Below are 17,320 nucleotides of genomic sequence, written 5' to 3' on the forward strand. Positions count from 1 at the left end.
GAGATTGAAGTAGAAGACTGAAACCCAAGAACAACTAAATCAAAACATTTCAATGAAGTTTGTTTTCTTTAAAGAAAGAAACATTATCAAGGCATTTCCTATAATGTGGACAATAATACAATAGTGCTGTATCGTCACAATTAAAAGGCTCAGCTGCCCTCACATTACTGCAGGAAACAGTGGTTCCTAAACTACAGGGAACACAAATGTCTATGTGATGAATGATGGTTGTTGATGGTATATTTGGTGTAAGAGACAAGTAGTTGAGTGTTGGGATGACATTAACAAGATTATCCTTCAAAAGGATGAACTCAGATTACAGACAAGTCTCCGTCCTCCTGAGTTATCTCATTGACACTGAATTCCCTCTGGTCTATGACAGATTCTGTCTCTAAACCTTCGTAGAGGACGACGAGCAGAATGAGATTTTCCCTGAAGGGATCAATGACGTACCACACGTGGATCCGGACAAAACAATATCTGAGAAATGTAACCGTCAATCATTCAGTAATTTTGTCTTTATCCACATGTAGTGATACAAAGATCATATGGGATATTCTACAATTTATTACAGAATTCAAAAGGTGTAAGGTAGAGAGAGGTAGAGTTACACATAAACACATTTATATGAATATAGAAAGATTGGTAGATTTAGTGACTGCATATTAAACCATAATCAGTTTAGCAGCATTTCCTGCTTAGCAGCTTGTAAAATTGATTAAAATAAATAACTTTATAATGTAATAATGTTTAAATAAAGGAATGTTCATCACAGTTAATTACACCCGAAACTCAATACAGGAGCAGAGAGGCAGAGCCGCAGAGCTCAGTCAGTGTCAGTCAAATGATGGAAACAGACGTTGGTGTGAGGATTCACAAACAGTCACTGCGATGTAATCACTACAGTATTGACGAGAAAGACTCAGGGGGAACGTTGTGTTGACAGCTACATCTGTTTGTGCTGTGTAGTTACACAACTGAGAGGAAATCCCACCGTTGAACAGAGGCAGTTCATGTGGACAGGAACAAGGATTTGAGTCAAGTCTTCTTTGTTTTGCCCTGCTCTCGTACATGTAAATGGTTTGTATTCAGATAGCGATTTTCTAGTCTTGATGACCAGTCAAAGAGCTTTACAGTAGTCTGACATTCATTGCTTCATTGATACAGCGCAACTATGTGCAGGACTTTCTCTAAGAGAAGGGGCAATTTGGGGTTCAGTATGGGATCAAACTGCCGACCTTCTGGTTAGAGGATGACCACTCTAACCCCTGAGCCACGGCCGACACGCCTCACCTCTGTGTTTCCTGTCTCTCCATCAACTGTAGAGTCAGTACAGTGGGAATTGCACACAATCATCAAAACAATCTAAAGTTTGACAGTAACAAAATTACAGTTTAAATTGGTTTAAACTTTTTTTATCACTTGTAGAATAGCGATGTCCTCAGTCAGACTGATAGAATCATGTGGAACAAATTATAATCTTAAGTGTGTCTGAAAAAGTTATATGTATTAGTAATTATTTGATAGGAAGGATTCAAGTTAATGAATTTAAGATGTTAACGAGCCAAATTGTAAATTACATCTATAAAATGTCAGTTTACATCCACAGAAACTAGAAAAAATACCAGTGATGAGGGAAATTCATTTGTAAAAAACACTGCACTGAATGTGTTCAAACAACTCAGGAGATCAAGTAGATATTTCTGTAAATATCTCCACCCACTTTGATCTAGAGGTACAACACTGAGCTCGGGGATTTCTACATGACAACTATTCTCATTTTCTGACTGCATGAAACCAAAATGAAAGTTCTATATATAGAGGATAGAGTGGCCAGAGAAGGATCCACGCAGTTGTTGGTTGGATTTGAAGGATGCAGCCCCTGAATGGGGACACAGCTAAGGAGTGAGAATGTATTATAAGCCAATTATAGGAAACAACCTACAAAACACATACATTTACGGGTAAGAAAAGTCTCATAATGCAAGTATTTTGTCATTTACTAACTGCTAACAGTAAATAAAGGTTGAGAACAACACAGGATGCATACTGATACTGCAAACTGAAGTGCCTCCAGTTCCCAGAGTGATCTAAAGCAAAGGATGTATATGTGCAGACTCAAGCTGTTTGTCTGAATGAACAAAAGCTGTGATGTAGGTGTTGTTGTGCTGGAAACCTGGAGTAGGCGCCCAGGAACACTCCAGACAAACAGCCTCTCTGATGTAAATATATCACAGTGTAAAAAAACCCTCTCCTGTCTGGTGTAATTGAGTCTCACCTTGACAAACTGGCCTCAAGGGCTCCACTTCCCAATTATGACTGAGTGGGAGACACAGACGCACGCACAGAAGAACTATGAGTGTGTCTTCTGGGAGCGTTCAGAGAGGCCACAACAACTTGGCTCATCCATCACGCTGAAACGATGAAAAGGCAGAAGCAGAGTCTCTGTGCTGTCTGTCTACTCACTGACCCTCCCTGAATTTTAACTAGAGCAATAATCTCTTTCTTATGTTATAATGATCATTGAGGTAAAACCAAAATGTTGCTGAGAGCCCGTGGTTGTCTGTGAAGCAGGGTGAGGTGATCATGGTCTCTGTCACCACTAGGAGGCTCTGGTGGGGGTAATAGTCAAGAATCAGCTTATTCCCATTGACTCATTTTGCTTTTTGATCAAACCAAATCAAATACTGCACAAAACTGTGTTGGGCTGCTGGAAACACGACTGGTAGATCTTATTTCAATTCATTTTCAGAGCAAACGTGTGGAAAGAAAATAAAAATGGAGAAACCATAAGGAGGAAAATAGGAATCAAAACAATACTTGAATCTGGGCTTGGTGACAAAGTACTTTCATTCTGGCTGGATATATTTTTTTAATCTAGTCAAATATTAGTACGTCAGCAATAAAATATGATTAAATATTACCACAGGGGTAAATACTTGTTTTGGAGATAGGATAATACAATGTGCGGTTGTGCAAAAGATGTCCGTCCATCTAAACAACACAAAACCTGAATTTGTTTCAGTACTTGACATGTTCATCAGACTGATCTGGGTACAGACTAGAGCCAGAGTTGATAAGCACCATCCTTACAGTCTGTGTCAATTGGATGAGTCCAAACATTGACCAATAAATTCAAAATAAGAGATTTGTACTCTTGGGCTAAGGGTCTAAAGTGAATTCATACATCAAGGGCAAAAAGAAAACAGTGGGCTTATATTTTTGTAAGCTGCTGGATGCTATTGAGCCATTTCTTCATCCCCATGCACGAGACCCATAAAATATAAAAAATGTTGCCAAACCAGATATGTGTAGAAAGTTTTGTGAGTTTACACATTTTCTTTGCCATCTAAAATGTGTAGAAAGATGAAAAACTAAGAGAACAATGGGATCCTGACACAATTCGGAGCTCGGGCCATAACTATGAGCCTTTGTTATAAAGTAGACGAGGAGCACACAAATTATTTCAAATAATCAAGGAATAGTGTCAACAGATCCAAAATGAGGTTGTTTTGTGGGATGGAAACATGATAATAACTAGTTTAACATTGATATCTGGTTATTCAACAGTTTTTCTACACCTGTCACATTACCTGATCAGCTTCGAAATGTCCAGTCAAGGAAGGCTGTATGATCTCCCTTCCCTCACTCACACTCTTGATTTATCAAACTACACTGATCACTTTAAATTACTGGTCTGTTCTTATTAATGGTAACTTCCCTTCAGCCTCAGTCTTTTTCCTCTGGGACACAAACCTCTGGCTCATTCATTTCCTCCCTTGCTGCTCATGCTTATCTTCCTCTGGGCTAAAATCTATAATTACCTATTAATACAGAACATTTTAAAGACATCGCCTTCACTAAAGGAAGAAGCGTGAGATGGTAAAACTCCACCTTTTTAATGTCAGTGAAAAGCAATTAAAATATTCTAACCTGATTAAATATAATAGCGGCCTGTTTGTGTGTGTGTGTGTGTGTGTGTGTGTGTGTGTGTGTGTGTGTGTGTGTGTGTGTGTGTGTGTGTGTGTGTGTGTGTGTGTGTGTGTGTGTGTGTGTGATATTCTTACCCTAGTCCTGCCAGATCAGACACCAGGTTGCCGAGGGCAGCAGCTGCAGAGAATGTGAGAAGAGAAATAGACAAGAGGATAAAATGAGCAGGAGGAAGACACAGGATTTTGAGACAAAGAGACAAAGAGAGAGAGAGAGATGGCACAATTCATGGGAATGTTCCAGGATTCATCTGCCAGCATTCTTCACATTGAGAGGTTACTAGATTCAGCCCTTTCAATGTCAATGTATGCAAGTAATAATACCTGAGGAGACCCATCTGACACATAAGGGGAACAACGGGCCCATCGGGATGAATTGATTTGGAAGAGATCATTTGTTTTGTCCATTATGACTTTATAGAAGAAAATATGCATTGAATAATAAAAGAATATAACTGATCCTAAGACGGCTGCTCTTTCTCAGAAACCATTTGTCTGATGAAGGTCTGGCACCAAAACGTCACGAATAAATAAATCACTGCCAGGAAGACGGTGTGTGGGAGTGTTTTCAATAACGTGTAGAGTGAGGGAGAACTGCAGTGTTCATTTTGGACCATAGAGTGACACGCATCTGTAGCTGAGGGTGAGGTGCTGGCCAGGAGCTGAGAGAGATAAGCACTTCAATTATCTTCACAGGCCTTCCCTGTGGTGCTCGATGATATTACACCTCATGGCTCCTGAGAGGCCACTAGCTTCACGGACGACAGCAGTGATTGTAGTGGCCCTCAGGAAAGCGCATACCTCCGCCAAAGCCTATACAACTACACACACTCATTACACAGGTCTCCTCAATATCCCTGAGTTCTTTCATCAAGACCCATGAATTATTCCCTGGGAAATTGGCCATATCCCCACAAAGAAAATGAAAAAAATCCTAGATCCGTCCCTTTGTCCGCATCCATTTGACGGCTCCTTCTTGACCCAGCCCCCATCCGTTCTCCAAGTTCTGTTGAAAGCCGTTCAGTAGCTGTGGCATAATTCTACATAATCTGACCAACCAACCAACAGCGGCAAAAACCTCCTTGATGAGGGTAATAAACAAGAAGCAGCATTTTAAACTAGTAAGCATATTTAACCTTTATAACCAACTATAAAGCCTAATAATCATTTAAAGGGGGGTAGGAGACCAGGAAATTCCTTGAGGAATCTGCTTGTTCTGTTGTTTTTCATGTCAACGTAACAGCTGCTCCTACAAGAGAGAATGAGGTGATTTGTTTGTGTCCCTTCTGTTGTCCATGACCCTGACATCAGAGTGCTGCTGCGGCGGCACAGAAAACCCTCAGAGGAACAGAAATAAAGCAGCAGTGCTGTTAGTGCTACAAGACACAATTTCCATCCAACTCTGGAGGAGAGTATCTATCACTTCAGACTAATCTTCGAGCTCCTCAGGCAACGAGGCTGGAAACAGTAAATAATGACTCCAAACAAGCACCCAGCGGCTGCAGCTACTTTCTGAACAAAGCATCCACAGGAGCTTCAGCCACATTCATGGGCACAGAGGAAGTCAGATAAGCCTCTGCAGAGTCACAGTCTGATGAAGGGAATCGATGTGTGCTGCGGCGATCTCTAAGTGTTGTTTACTGTGTCCCAGCAGACCTGCAACCCTGACCTTGTCAAAGAGAGACTCGCCTGCCCGCCGCTCCAAAGCATCAATGTTAATAAGTTGTAGGTCAGTTGTACTTGGCTCTAATCCCAGATGTTAGCCTGGTGCACTCTTTCCAGGACCTCATCACAGCTTTAGAAGGGAGAGTTTCTAATTGTTGGCCAGTCAGTTGGAGCCAAAACACACAATGGATCTGTGCAAAATGAGCAGGATCCCAGTCTGAGCTGTTTTTATACTTGAACTCCAGAAAATGTCCAGAAAGATTTCCTGAGTTTGCCGGAAGAATGAAGCAGGAGATCATCTGAGTCAGGCACGTTCACAGCAACAGGAGCATTTCCAGAACATTGAGGCGAGGGGTGGCGCCTGGTTAGATTGAGCAGGAGGCAGGACATGATGTATAAATGCTCTTACTGTCGCTTAAACTTGTTTGACAATTTCAGCGCTGCCCTTATCTCAAAAGCTCCCAAATTTCCTCGTCTTTCCAATTTGACATCCTCGTCCGTGTCTTCTACGTGTATGGCAGCTCTTACCTGTGATATTTGTTTTCTACCAGTTAATACGATGGTGTCCTTGAGGAAAAAAGAATTGATTGTGATGTGATTTAAGTGAGATTAAAGATGAAGTTAATGTTCGTTATACGGTAACATAGGGGTAACACATTTAAATGCAGTGTCTTTTGTTTTTCCAGGATGGATAATAAAACAAAATAGATTGGGAGTTTTTGTGGCAGATGGTATTTTTATGTTCACTGCAGCAGCTTTACTCTTTTGGTAGATTCGAGTCCATGTGGGCTGGAGAGTTCTCATTTAGACTTTAATTAAAATCATTATAAGTAATATCAATACTTATATATACTTATTTCTCTTTGCTGTTTCAATTCTCACTTGGAAATGAAAAGAAGAACTGATTAGTTTATTAGGTTAGATTAAAGATTTATTAAGTAATAACAATAACAATATATCCCACTGTTACACATCATGTCTACGAACAAGCCCCCCCGAGGAGGCATATGTAATGGAGATCCAATCAGCTTGATTATGTGCTCAGGCAGCTCAGGTGTAATTACAAGCCACGGTCAGCTGTTGGTCTTAAACTCGCTGCTCGCTCTGATTCTGTCTCTCACATTCAGCCCACGTCCACAGGTTGGTGAGAGACGGAATCCCACGCACAAGTGGAGCAGTTCCAAAAGATGCAGATTAACACATCGCAGACACGTTAACATTGTTTTACAAGCTCCGTCGTTTGATCTCACAAATTAAATTAAAGAGAGATGGAGTAAATCCAAGGGAGACGGAGTAAAGCCCAGAGAAGGGCAGAGAGTGAGGAGGCAGTAGAGGAGTTTGGCTGGGCTGAGTCATTACACGGGAAGTTTTAATAATCTCTTTAGTCAGATAGGATGGAGAGAAATGTTTAGATTTTAGGAGATTTAGCCAATAGGAAAGACTTGTATCCCTGTTCCCCTCGCTCCTTTAAGGGCCAGTGTTTAAGATTTAAGTATAAGGGATCTATTTGCAGAAATTGAATATAAACTTCACCACTAGATGTCACTAAATTCTACACACTGAACCTTTAACTGAATAAACTAACTTTATGACAGCTCTTTCTCGGGAACTTTCCAAAAATGTCTAGTCCTGAAGCTGAACTCGACCAACTGAATGCCTCGATTTCCCAACTATAAAGAGAAATGGGCCGTGAAATAATGTGAAATGACAAATATGAGAAAGTGTGAACTTTTTATTGGGGTTTCTTGCTTTTGTCTCCGAGGCTCAATTACCAGCTGTGATGTTCACATCCTGAAAAACAAAAGGGTGAGCAACACCCATTGATGTCTGCAGCATTTCATTATTTTAGCAATAATAACCTACACAGGCACACACACACACACTTAGCACTTAAGGTTATGTGTGTATTTACTGCATGTGAGCTCATTACAGACATTGTTTTATCAAGTTAATACTACATATAACTATATTCTATTCCTGTTAATCCACGATGTTAACAGGAGATCGGTATCAATCACATTTTATTTGTATTCAAGCAAAAGGAAAATGTCTGAGAAAGATGAAAGGGTGGGGGTGGGGGGCATTGAAGGCAGAGCTGTAATGAGAGTTGTAATTATATAGGGGATTGAATGTGGGAAGAGATATTGTATATTTTAGCAATCTAGTTGTGATAGTAATCCATGATCAGCTGCCACCATGATACACGATGAGGCCACAGCCTGTATGTTATACACATACACACATGTAACATATATTACTAATATGTGAATACTAATATATTCATGTGGATCAAATTGAAATGTACATACCATAGACTGTATGGTACATACTTGTGAAGGTTGAGAAGGACAAGGGTCCTTTTTGGAGATTTTCCACATCATTACCTCTCTTTAAATGATGTAATTAGCTCGACCCGGCGCAGCCTCCATCTTCACTCCTGTCAGCTGAGACACATTTGCCTCCTGGAGACCGAGTGATTGGTGGACTTGACTACAGACTTGACACTAGTGTTAAATCACTGTGGACCGGGTGAGATAACGGCAGCCTGTTGATTTGCAAAGACCCCAGAATGTCCCTGACGTAGCGGGAATGAGTAACAGTAACAACTGCTGTGAAAGTGTGTCTGAGTGAGAAACGGGGCTGAGGCTATGTGCTGGAGGAAAGAACAGAAGCTCCTTCTGTTTTGAATGAATCTATCAGTGTCTCTACAGGCTCTCGGGAAGTTTTATAGTTTTTACAAATAACTCTTTGAAGGGGGGATTTCTGTAGCAAGAGTTCACTGGCAAATCTTGCTACGCAAAGATGACAGACTGCCTGTCAAACTGAGAGCAGCCTGTCTGAAGCCTGAAGTTGAAAATTGGATTCTACATTTTCTGCCTGCAGAGTTTGGAATCTGATAATTCTCTGCTCTATAAATCCCACCAGGCTTGAAATTGCTTCTTTGGCTTCATCAAAATCGAAATCTCGATCCCAAATTAAAGGTTTGAATTAGAAATCTGGAGTAGGATCAAGTCATACTTGCTTGGACACACATTAAGAACCTCAAAGCCTGCCTCAACTGAAATTGATCCGAGGTGTAAAAGGTAGAGACCTTTTACACCTCGGATCAATTTCTCTTTGCTCTGTAATCTGCACTGGTCAGGTTATTTGATTCCTGCAAGTTCTCAGTCAAAAGCAATATAAAGTAGAAGCACATACCTCTGCCAAGGCCCAACAGTCCCCGTGTGAAACCACATTTAATTCACTATGTCTTTTCATTTACATCTGTACCAAAGTGCACACACTCATAAATATTAGTGTTATATGAGCGCTATCAAAATATCAATTATTCTCCAGAGAAAAGAAATCCTGGATCTGTCCCCGGATCTGCACCAAACTTGAATGGGTTCTTTCCGGACCCATACGTCATGATTCAACCAAGTATTGTGACGGAGGTAAAAATGTCAGTCCTCTACATCCTCTCCTCCTTCACTGCATCAGCTATGACTCATCTTAGTCTTGAAGACTGATCAGTTTACCGAGTCTCAGCAGCAACAACAGGAACGATAACACCTGCAGAGTTAGGCAGGGTGGAAGTGGGATGGTTGGCTGCTGCTAAAATTGTATGGACTATGTAAATAGCAACAATCTTCTTGCTTCATCAGTGCTGTTCATATTCACTGTAATGTAATGTAAAAACCTCAGTGTCTCTACCAGCAGATACAGAATAGGAACCGGTGAGAATATTAAAATGCAAATGTGCCTCTTTAAACTAAGTGGATATGACGCCATCCACTCAAATTGATGCTGAACACCATTATCATATTTATGAAATTATCATTATCACTCAGTGCTTCATTATCATCTCAATTCATTTTGGATTAGTGTCAGGGCAGTGGTCAGACTGTTAGTGTTTCATCACAGCTTCACAATGAGTCTTCTGACCACGCTGGAATTGGAAATGTCTCGTTCTACGGTTGTTGTTTTGAGTCCATAATAATTTGGCAGACAATACTCTAATAAGGATGCAAACAGTGGACAGCACTTGGAGTGTGGTCAGGCAAAATGTGTTTCTGAACCAGAACAAAGTCTGTGAGGTTAAACCACAGAGTATATTAAGACATCACTGCTCCAACAAAGTGAAGCCAAAGCGTCTAAAATGCTCCCTGGTGGCTGCGGTATAGGTCGTAATTCCTGTCTCCTCCATGTTAATTGATGTGACATGGACCAAACTACAAAGTCAAAGTAACACTTGAATAAACTTCTCTCAAAGATATTTAGGTAGTTCCTATCACACTGATGTATGTTTTAATTAGTTATTCGATGTTATGAAAACGAGATTTCAAGATTGACAGCTGAGACTGACTCATTATGGACGGGACCTCGCTACAGCGGCTCCGTCCCACGTTCGCTACTGAACAGACTCTGGCTCTTAAAGATTGGCAGCCTTTGTGTACTGGATATTTTAGTTTCGTTTCTGGATAGACGTAATAAAGCAGGTAGATAAACACGCAAACTAGAAGTTCAAATTAAAAGCGTTACAGAAAGTAAATGGGCACAAACCAGTAAAAGTGAAGCTTGAGGAAAATCCAGAGATGTGAACAGATGAACTGACAGAGAAGAGTGAAGAGCACAGAGAATATATACACACAAGAGGCAGGGGATGACTGAACTCAGGTGAGACACGGTAGTGCAGGTGCAGACAGTTACAGGAGTGGGAAAACCAGGCAAAGACAGGAAGTCAAGTAAGAGAGACACACAAGGAAAGAAGCCTCAACATGTAAACAACTGAGATATAAATCCAAATAGCAAATACAAGGAAAACAACAGTTAAAAAACAAATCCAAACATCTCTATGTACAGATTCAAAGTCTGCTACATGCCTTTGGAAAAAGATTCAACATATTTCTAAGCCGATAATACAATTTAATGAACATTAAAATTGAATGGGATTCTCTTACCTGCCATAGTTGAAATGCCGAGTACAACTCCGATGGATAACTCAATATGAGTGCCCTGAGAAATAACACATACACACAAACACATAGATCAACACACAGATTACAGAGGTGTGGTTGTAAGAATGGAAAACACAGTGGTGAGGATAACTGCAACATTTGTGTCTTACGATCCTGGCGGTAAAGTTGTGCTCAATGATCTCACTGTGTTTATAATCCATAATAAAGGCTCTGGCCGGCCTGGGAACACTCAGGCTTGTACAGTCACTTACTTTAAAAGAAAATGCCACCCTAATAAATGCACATTCTTTTTACAGAGCAGCTAGTTCCATCCCGAAGCTGTGATAACTTATTGATTTCATTTTCTATGTGTTGGCTGAGCCCACGTTAAACTTGCACGGCCTAAATATTTTGTTTTATGTTGCAGTTTATTGCTTTTCGAGCAAAGTGATGACATTTCATAATGTTCTATTTACTGTAGATTTATTCTCTTTAGTTTGCTTCTCTTGTGTATAAGTCTCTCTCTGTCCATTTGTCTTCCTAAATCCCTGCAGAGGGTGAATAAGAATTCATGCTGAGTTACATAAATAACCCCGATGGCAAGCACACTTTAAATTAAGTCAGAAAAATGTATTCCTCTTCTGTTCTCATTATTTGAGCAAGTTTACAGAGACGAGAGGCAGTTTGCAGGAAAACAGAAATATTTACAGATATAGATCAAACAAACAGGGTTTGTTTTTCTCCTTCTCCCTCGACTCTACTGTGCAAAGTTCCCTTCAGCACCTAGAGCCCATACAACATATTCTCTGAATGCACTGGTTCCCCCTGTAGCACTGAGTAAATCTGTGTCCCCACTAAGCTGCGGGGGACCACAGCATTTAACACTTACAGCAACGATCATGATGCAGTTGTCCAGGAATCCAAATCCAACAAAAGGGATTGCGTTGTGCAGCAGAACTGTAAAGTAACAAAAACAAACAATAAATCAGCAACAGACAAAACAAACACAACATGCAGATTGTGTTTAGGTCTGCATTCATAAATAACAACCTCTTAGACATAATTAAGCCTGGCAGAGCAGAACCGTGACATAATAAACACGGAGGATACCAGAGCAAGATTTCACTAGAAATAGACACTGCAGCTGTACTCAGAGGAAAATTATGGGGAAACAATAAAAGCGGAAATTAATATTTATGAGTTGTTTATCACCTCCACCAAGGAGGTTATGTTTTGGAGGGATGGGACAGGATCCAAGGAACAATCCATTTAATTTGGGTGCAAATCTGAATCAGGGGGCAGGTCCAAGACTTCTTAAAATGCCAGATAGGGCTTTTTAAAAAAAAAACTTTTTGGTTGATTTCTCAGAGAATAATTTGTGGATCTTGATGAAAAACAACAGGCATATTTAGGGGACTGATATTTATGAGTGTCTATTATTTGGTGACAAAATCTGGAGACATACTAAAGAACAGCTGTTACTAATCTTAGTGTACAGATTTTAGTTGAATCCATTTGATCACAGAAAATATAAAATTCATCCCTGGAAATGAATGTAATGTTTTGTAAGATAAGTCTAAATATCGGAGGTAAAGGTGACGCTGAAGTAATTGGAGTCATGCAGATGTCAGTCTCCTCCATCAGTATGCGAGGGCCATGTTTAGCTTCAAGTTCTTTATCTATGGATCAATGTTTCACTTTGGTACAAAGGCCACAGGGTGAAGAACATATTTTAAAGTTTCTCAACCTTGAATTCTCAGACGTATGAAAAAAAAGGTACATGAAAAATAGGAAAACAGTTACAGGAAAAAAGAGAAAGAAAGAAAATTTGGATCACACAAAATTTGCCAATCCCAGCTGACATTGGGTGAGAAGCTGACGACACCCTGGACAGGTCACAAGCGTATCACAGGGCCAACATACAGAGACAAACAACCATTCACCCCTATGGACATTTTAGAGTCTCCAATTAACCTAACCCCAATCTGCATGTCTTTGGACTGTAGGTGGAAGCCTGAGAAAACCCACACAGACACAGGGAGAACATGTAAACTCCACACGGAGAGACCCCCGGCCGAACCAGGAATCGAACCAGGATCCTTCTCACTGTGAGGCAACCGTTCTAACCACTGCAAAATGTACATACAGTACATACTAAAATACAGCGAAACAGTAAATTAGTGGCTATGTTATCACATCGTATTTCTCCTGTACATTCAAGGCTGTTGGTACAATTGGCCACTTCGGAGGACGGCAGCAAAACAAAACCTGAGCCTTGAATCTCAAACGATGATCTTTAGTGTAAACGATGTCATAGATATTATTTTTCAGGCCAAAGGAAGCTATAAAAATGTAAATATGTCGACAATGTATACAGTATGTCCCTATGCATTCATAATTCAGGCCCTGTGTGTGTGTGTGTGTGTGTGTGTGTGTGTGTGTGTGGGCATATCAGATATATATTGTACTGTTGGTGCTGTGAAAGGGAATTCTAAATGTCAGCCTGCGGAAGGTTCTATTCTAGTTGAAGTTCAAGTGAAGTTCACACTGGTTCAAGTAGCTGCTGAAAGTGTAATTGTTTGCTTAACGCACAACAACTGCTGAATACATTTTGTGTTTAAGGTGGTTGTCCTGCAGCAGCTCCCCTTCAATATCCTACATACTGAGATTTATTACTTTCCCCGTTTGATCCCCGCTGCACAAAACACCTCCTCACTCGTATCTTGAACACAGGCGTCTTGAAATGCCAAACCAACTCTGACTGAATTCTGAAGAGCACTTCAGCTCGTCTGAATTCAATCCTGGTGTTTAGTTTGGATACTTCTGCAGGAAAAACAAACTCGAACTCAACACGTCTCGGCAGCGGAGATATTTTGCCTCTCACTCCTCTGGTTTCTTTCTATTTTAAAACATTAAACATCAACTCAAAGCTTCATCCTCAAACTAAGAGTGTCCATATACAGGTTTTATGACAAGGGATTCCCACCACTTCCATTATCTCCCCTGGACTCAGCTGCTCCAAACTTCATTACCTGTTTTACATATTAAAGCCTTTAAGGACAAAACTTCTTTCAGGAAATTAAAAATGGACTCCTCTGGCTATGTTAGTTCTAATAAAACAACTAATTCTAAAGCTGTTCGGGGAGTCAACTCTTAAAGTCTGTTACTGCTCACACTTGGAAGTCTAAAACTTTAATTGGTATAATTCAATATATTGACAAGTATAATATATATAAATAAATGACATAGGGCATATGAGACTGAAGTTTATGAAACATCAACATGCTCCAAATTGCATGCACACTTCATTAAATGAGCCCTAACACACACAATCAGTTTTCCAGCTTATTTCGTGATCTTTAGGTCACAGTGTTATGACTCCAGTGTTTTTACACTAATGGAAAGTCAAATTTTTTCAACATGCATAACTTCCATTGAGATAAAAACCAGGCAACAATACACACAGCAACACAAAGACTCTGCTGAGTTGAGGAAAATTCATGAGCGCTGTGTTCAACACCGTTGCTGTAGTGACGGCTGCTTGAAGTTGTGTTTTCTTTACTGAGGAGCCAAAGCAGGAAAACCAGCGTTGCAGTGCAGTGGAAGACCAGAGGAGATTCTGTATTTGTGTCTCTGCCCGCAGACACACAAAGATCTCACTATTTATTGAAAGCTGTGAGCAAGAAAGACAAACACAAGGTGATGAATGACGATGTGTTTCCAAGCTTCCAAGGAGGAGGAGGAGGAGGAGGAGATTGGAAAGTCTCAGAGGTTTGAGGTCATGTCCGTAACTGAGCAGCGTAAAGTGAAGGATGCCTGCACGAATATTCTGTTGTGTGTGTGTATGTGAGTGTTTGACCTTCTATTCTTAGCAGCACATGCTCTGAAAGTCACTGTACTACACTGAGCCTCTTCACATAGAAACCCAGCACATCACAAACATTACTTCAAGAGCTTTAAATTGCACGTCTCATGTAAATAAATGTATCCGAACATTTTTAGGCCATTATCTACAAATTCAGTCTATTTTTTACTGAAGTGGTATGGAAGAATGAATGAATGGAAAGAACAAATGGGATGAATGGATGCAGAGATGGATGTGCAATATGTTGTTCCTAATCATTTATAGAAGACAACATAAGGACAGGTAATCATAAAAACAACAAGAATTGGGTCAAGGGCTTTTGGGGTTTGCTGACTACTTCGCTCTATTTGTCATTTCCAAGTGCTAAAAAACAGGTCAACTGGACTTGGTTGAGTTTCTTGAAGACGTTTCCCCTCTCATCCAAGAGGCTTACTTCAGATCTAACTGACTACTGAGTCCCAGGTATTTGACTTGTCGGGTCGTTAGGAGTCGCTGAGGTTTGGTGGGAAGGTGTGAATTGCAGTGAAACTTCCTGGGGATGGAAGTCAGGACTGTGTTGCATGTGGCTTGTATGTGATAGGTGGTGTCTTAAACCTCCTCCTCTGTCCACAGATGGTTTCTCTAGTTTGACGTAGATGGCTTCCTTCACTCCTCTTAAAACCATCTGTCTTTATTTGTCATTACAGTCATGAAGGAAGACAACTACACACATGAGTGGAAACTAATGTGAAAAAGTAAATAAACCTGCTGATAAGTTTTATTCGTATTAAATTAAGTTTATGTTTTATCCTACAGTACCAATTTGAGTCGGGTGCAATAACTAATTAATGTCTGTTCACAAAAAGCTTATCTTAGCTTAACTATCAGCCAAGTTCATGCACAGCACGTTCTCTGCTTTCATTTGGGGTCGCCATGGAAACAAAGATGATGTATGAACCACTGCAACCTGCTCAGTAATTTCTAATAAAGACCAATCCTTCAGTGCTCTTCCTGGTTGAATGAAGGATAAGTCAATAGGTGGTCGTCTTACAATATTAATAATATACTTACCTTAACCATCACTTTATCAACAATGAGATACACACACAAGCACACCAAGATTCATAAATAAATTAGACTTATTACCATATCTTAACTGTGCTGAAGTAGGTGGCGCGATTTCCAGCCGCCCTGAAAAGAAAAGAAGAAGAAAATGAATTATAAAGAAGGTACATGTCCTTTCACCAGGTTTTTAAAGTCAGCAGAAATGTCACAGAGTTCTTAAATGGCAAAGCTTATCGGTCGGGACCTTTAGGACAGAGTGAGAGATAAAAAGAGAGGGAGAGAGGGAGAGTGAGGGAGAAAGGGGGGATCTAGGAGAGTCAGAGAGAAAGAGGAGAAAGGAGCGACTCCCTCGTTGCCATCTCCTCGAGGGTGACATCAGAAAATGATAATTCTGCATCAGAAGAGAGTGTGTGTGTGTGTGTGTGTGTGTGTGTGTGTGTGTGTGTGTGTGTGTGTGTGTGTGATGGAGTAAAATTTTTGTTTCTTCATTCATGTAATCAAGTTTTCAAGCAATAACAGCATCTAACATAACATGTGTGACAATAAAACGACGTGAGATCTCATCACAGGTTTCTGACAGCGTGACACTGAAGCTAACGGGCTGTGACGTCGAGCTGCGATGAGAGGGCCCAGAATAAACCAAGTGTCAGACTGGATGTGACACAATCAACGCAACGCTCGTTTTACTGTGAACTCGTACGTGGACAAGAGGTTATTAAACTGGTTTTAGGGATGAAAAGACAAGTCATTATTATTTCCTCTGCAGGCTGCGTGAAAACTGACAAATTGCTGTGAGGTAAAAGTGGAAAATGAAGAGTCCACGTACTGAATTCTGTTTCATCTTCTACAGGTGTTGTATAACCACGCACATACAGAGGCACAATCAGCTCCAAGCTTTTCATAATGAGGGAAAATATACGAATCTGAGGAAAAGATTTCTTTTGCATCTGACATGTTTCTTTTTTATCTTGAATACACTTTGACTTTGCTTTCACTGAAGCAGCTTTCAGAAATGCACTGAACTGGATATTCTCCTGAAATCATCAAGAGGGGCTGTAAGAACACAATTGCTTCGGATATTCTCCGGAGTTTTCCCTGCCAGCCTTTTAGGAGAAACTCTGGCTAAAGTGAGCCCATGTGAGAATACAGCAGGAGAATGTACAGAGAACTCAAAGCAAGCAAGTGGCTGTGTGGATGACGTTTCTCTAACACGTGGCAGACGCAATACTGAAAAAATAAAACAGTTAAAAAATATCTCAGGATGAAAAAGAGGAGCCGTGCATGTAGAAGACACTGATATTGACGTCAACTTAGAAAGGCAACAGGTTTTAAGAGCTTTTAGTGATAAGGGCCAACGCTGGTGTGATTTCACGTGTGATTCCCACAGAGGGATATAAATGTCATGTCCTGCCTCCTACATGCTCTACTCAGGCACCACCCCTCACCTGAACGCTGTGGAGATTTTTCTGCTGTTGTGAAAGCATCTGACTTAGACGATCTCCAGCTAGGTTTTATATATATATATATATATGAAAGGCAAATGTCGGGGACCAAATTTTCCAGACATTATGCAGAGTTGATTGGTTGAAAACCATTAACGTTGTCCTTTGCAGTGATTGCTTGAATTTCATTTAAAAGTCAAACTCATTCCAGATTCTGTGTCTTGATTCTGGTACAGCATGAAAATTGTGAACACAGTTTTGCAAATTGGAGGTAAGTCTGAAGTAGGAAAACGACTAAATGATTTAATAGAGAAAACTGGCAAAATTAACCACTTGATCACATCCGAATCCAGGCGGCAATACAAATCAAATGGAAGA

General features: G+C 40.4%; 1 protein-coding gene across 2 annotated transcripts in view; it reads right to left on the bottom strand.

Moving 5' to 3' along the window:
- The window catches only part of LOC118114259 (transmembrane protein 65), a 37,889-nt gene that overhangs the window by 5,717 nt on the left and 14,852 nt on the right, over nucleotides 1–17,320 (bottom strand). For both annotated transcript variants that reach the window (XR_004697436.2, XM_035164604.2), the window contains exons 3-6: nucleotides 15,582–15,626; nucleotides 11,481–11,548; nucleotides 10,595–10,649; nucleotides 4,068–4,110 (exon numbers count right to left, since the gene is read on the bottom strand). Coding sequence is in view for 1 of the 2 variants with exons in the window: in XM_035164604.2 (XP_035020495.1) it covers nucleotides 4,068–4,110; nucleotides 10,595–10,649; nucleotides 11,481–11,548; nucleotides 15,582–15,626 (211 nt within the window). In the remaining variant the exon portion in view is untranslated. The remainder of the gene's footprint in view (nucleotides 1–4,067; nucleotides 4,111–10,594; nucleotides 10,650–11,480; nucleotides 11,549–15,581; nucleotides 15,627–17,320) is intronic.

The sequence above is a fragment of the Hippoglossus stenolepis genome, chromosome 8 (assembly GCF_022539355.2).
Source record: "Hippoglossus stenolepis isolate QCI-W04-F060 chromosome 8, HSTE1.2, whole genome shotgun sequence".
In the NCBI taxonomy this organism is placed as follows: domain Eukaryota; kingdom Metazoa; phylum Chordata; class Actinopteri; order Pleuronectiformes; family Pleuronectidae; genus Hippoglossus; species Hippoglossus stenolepis.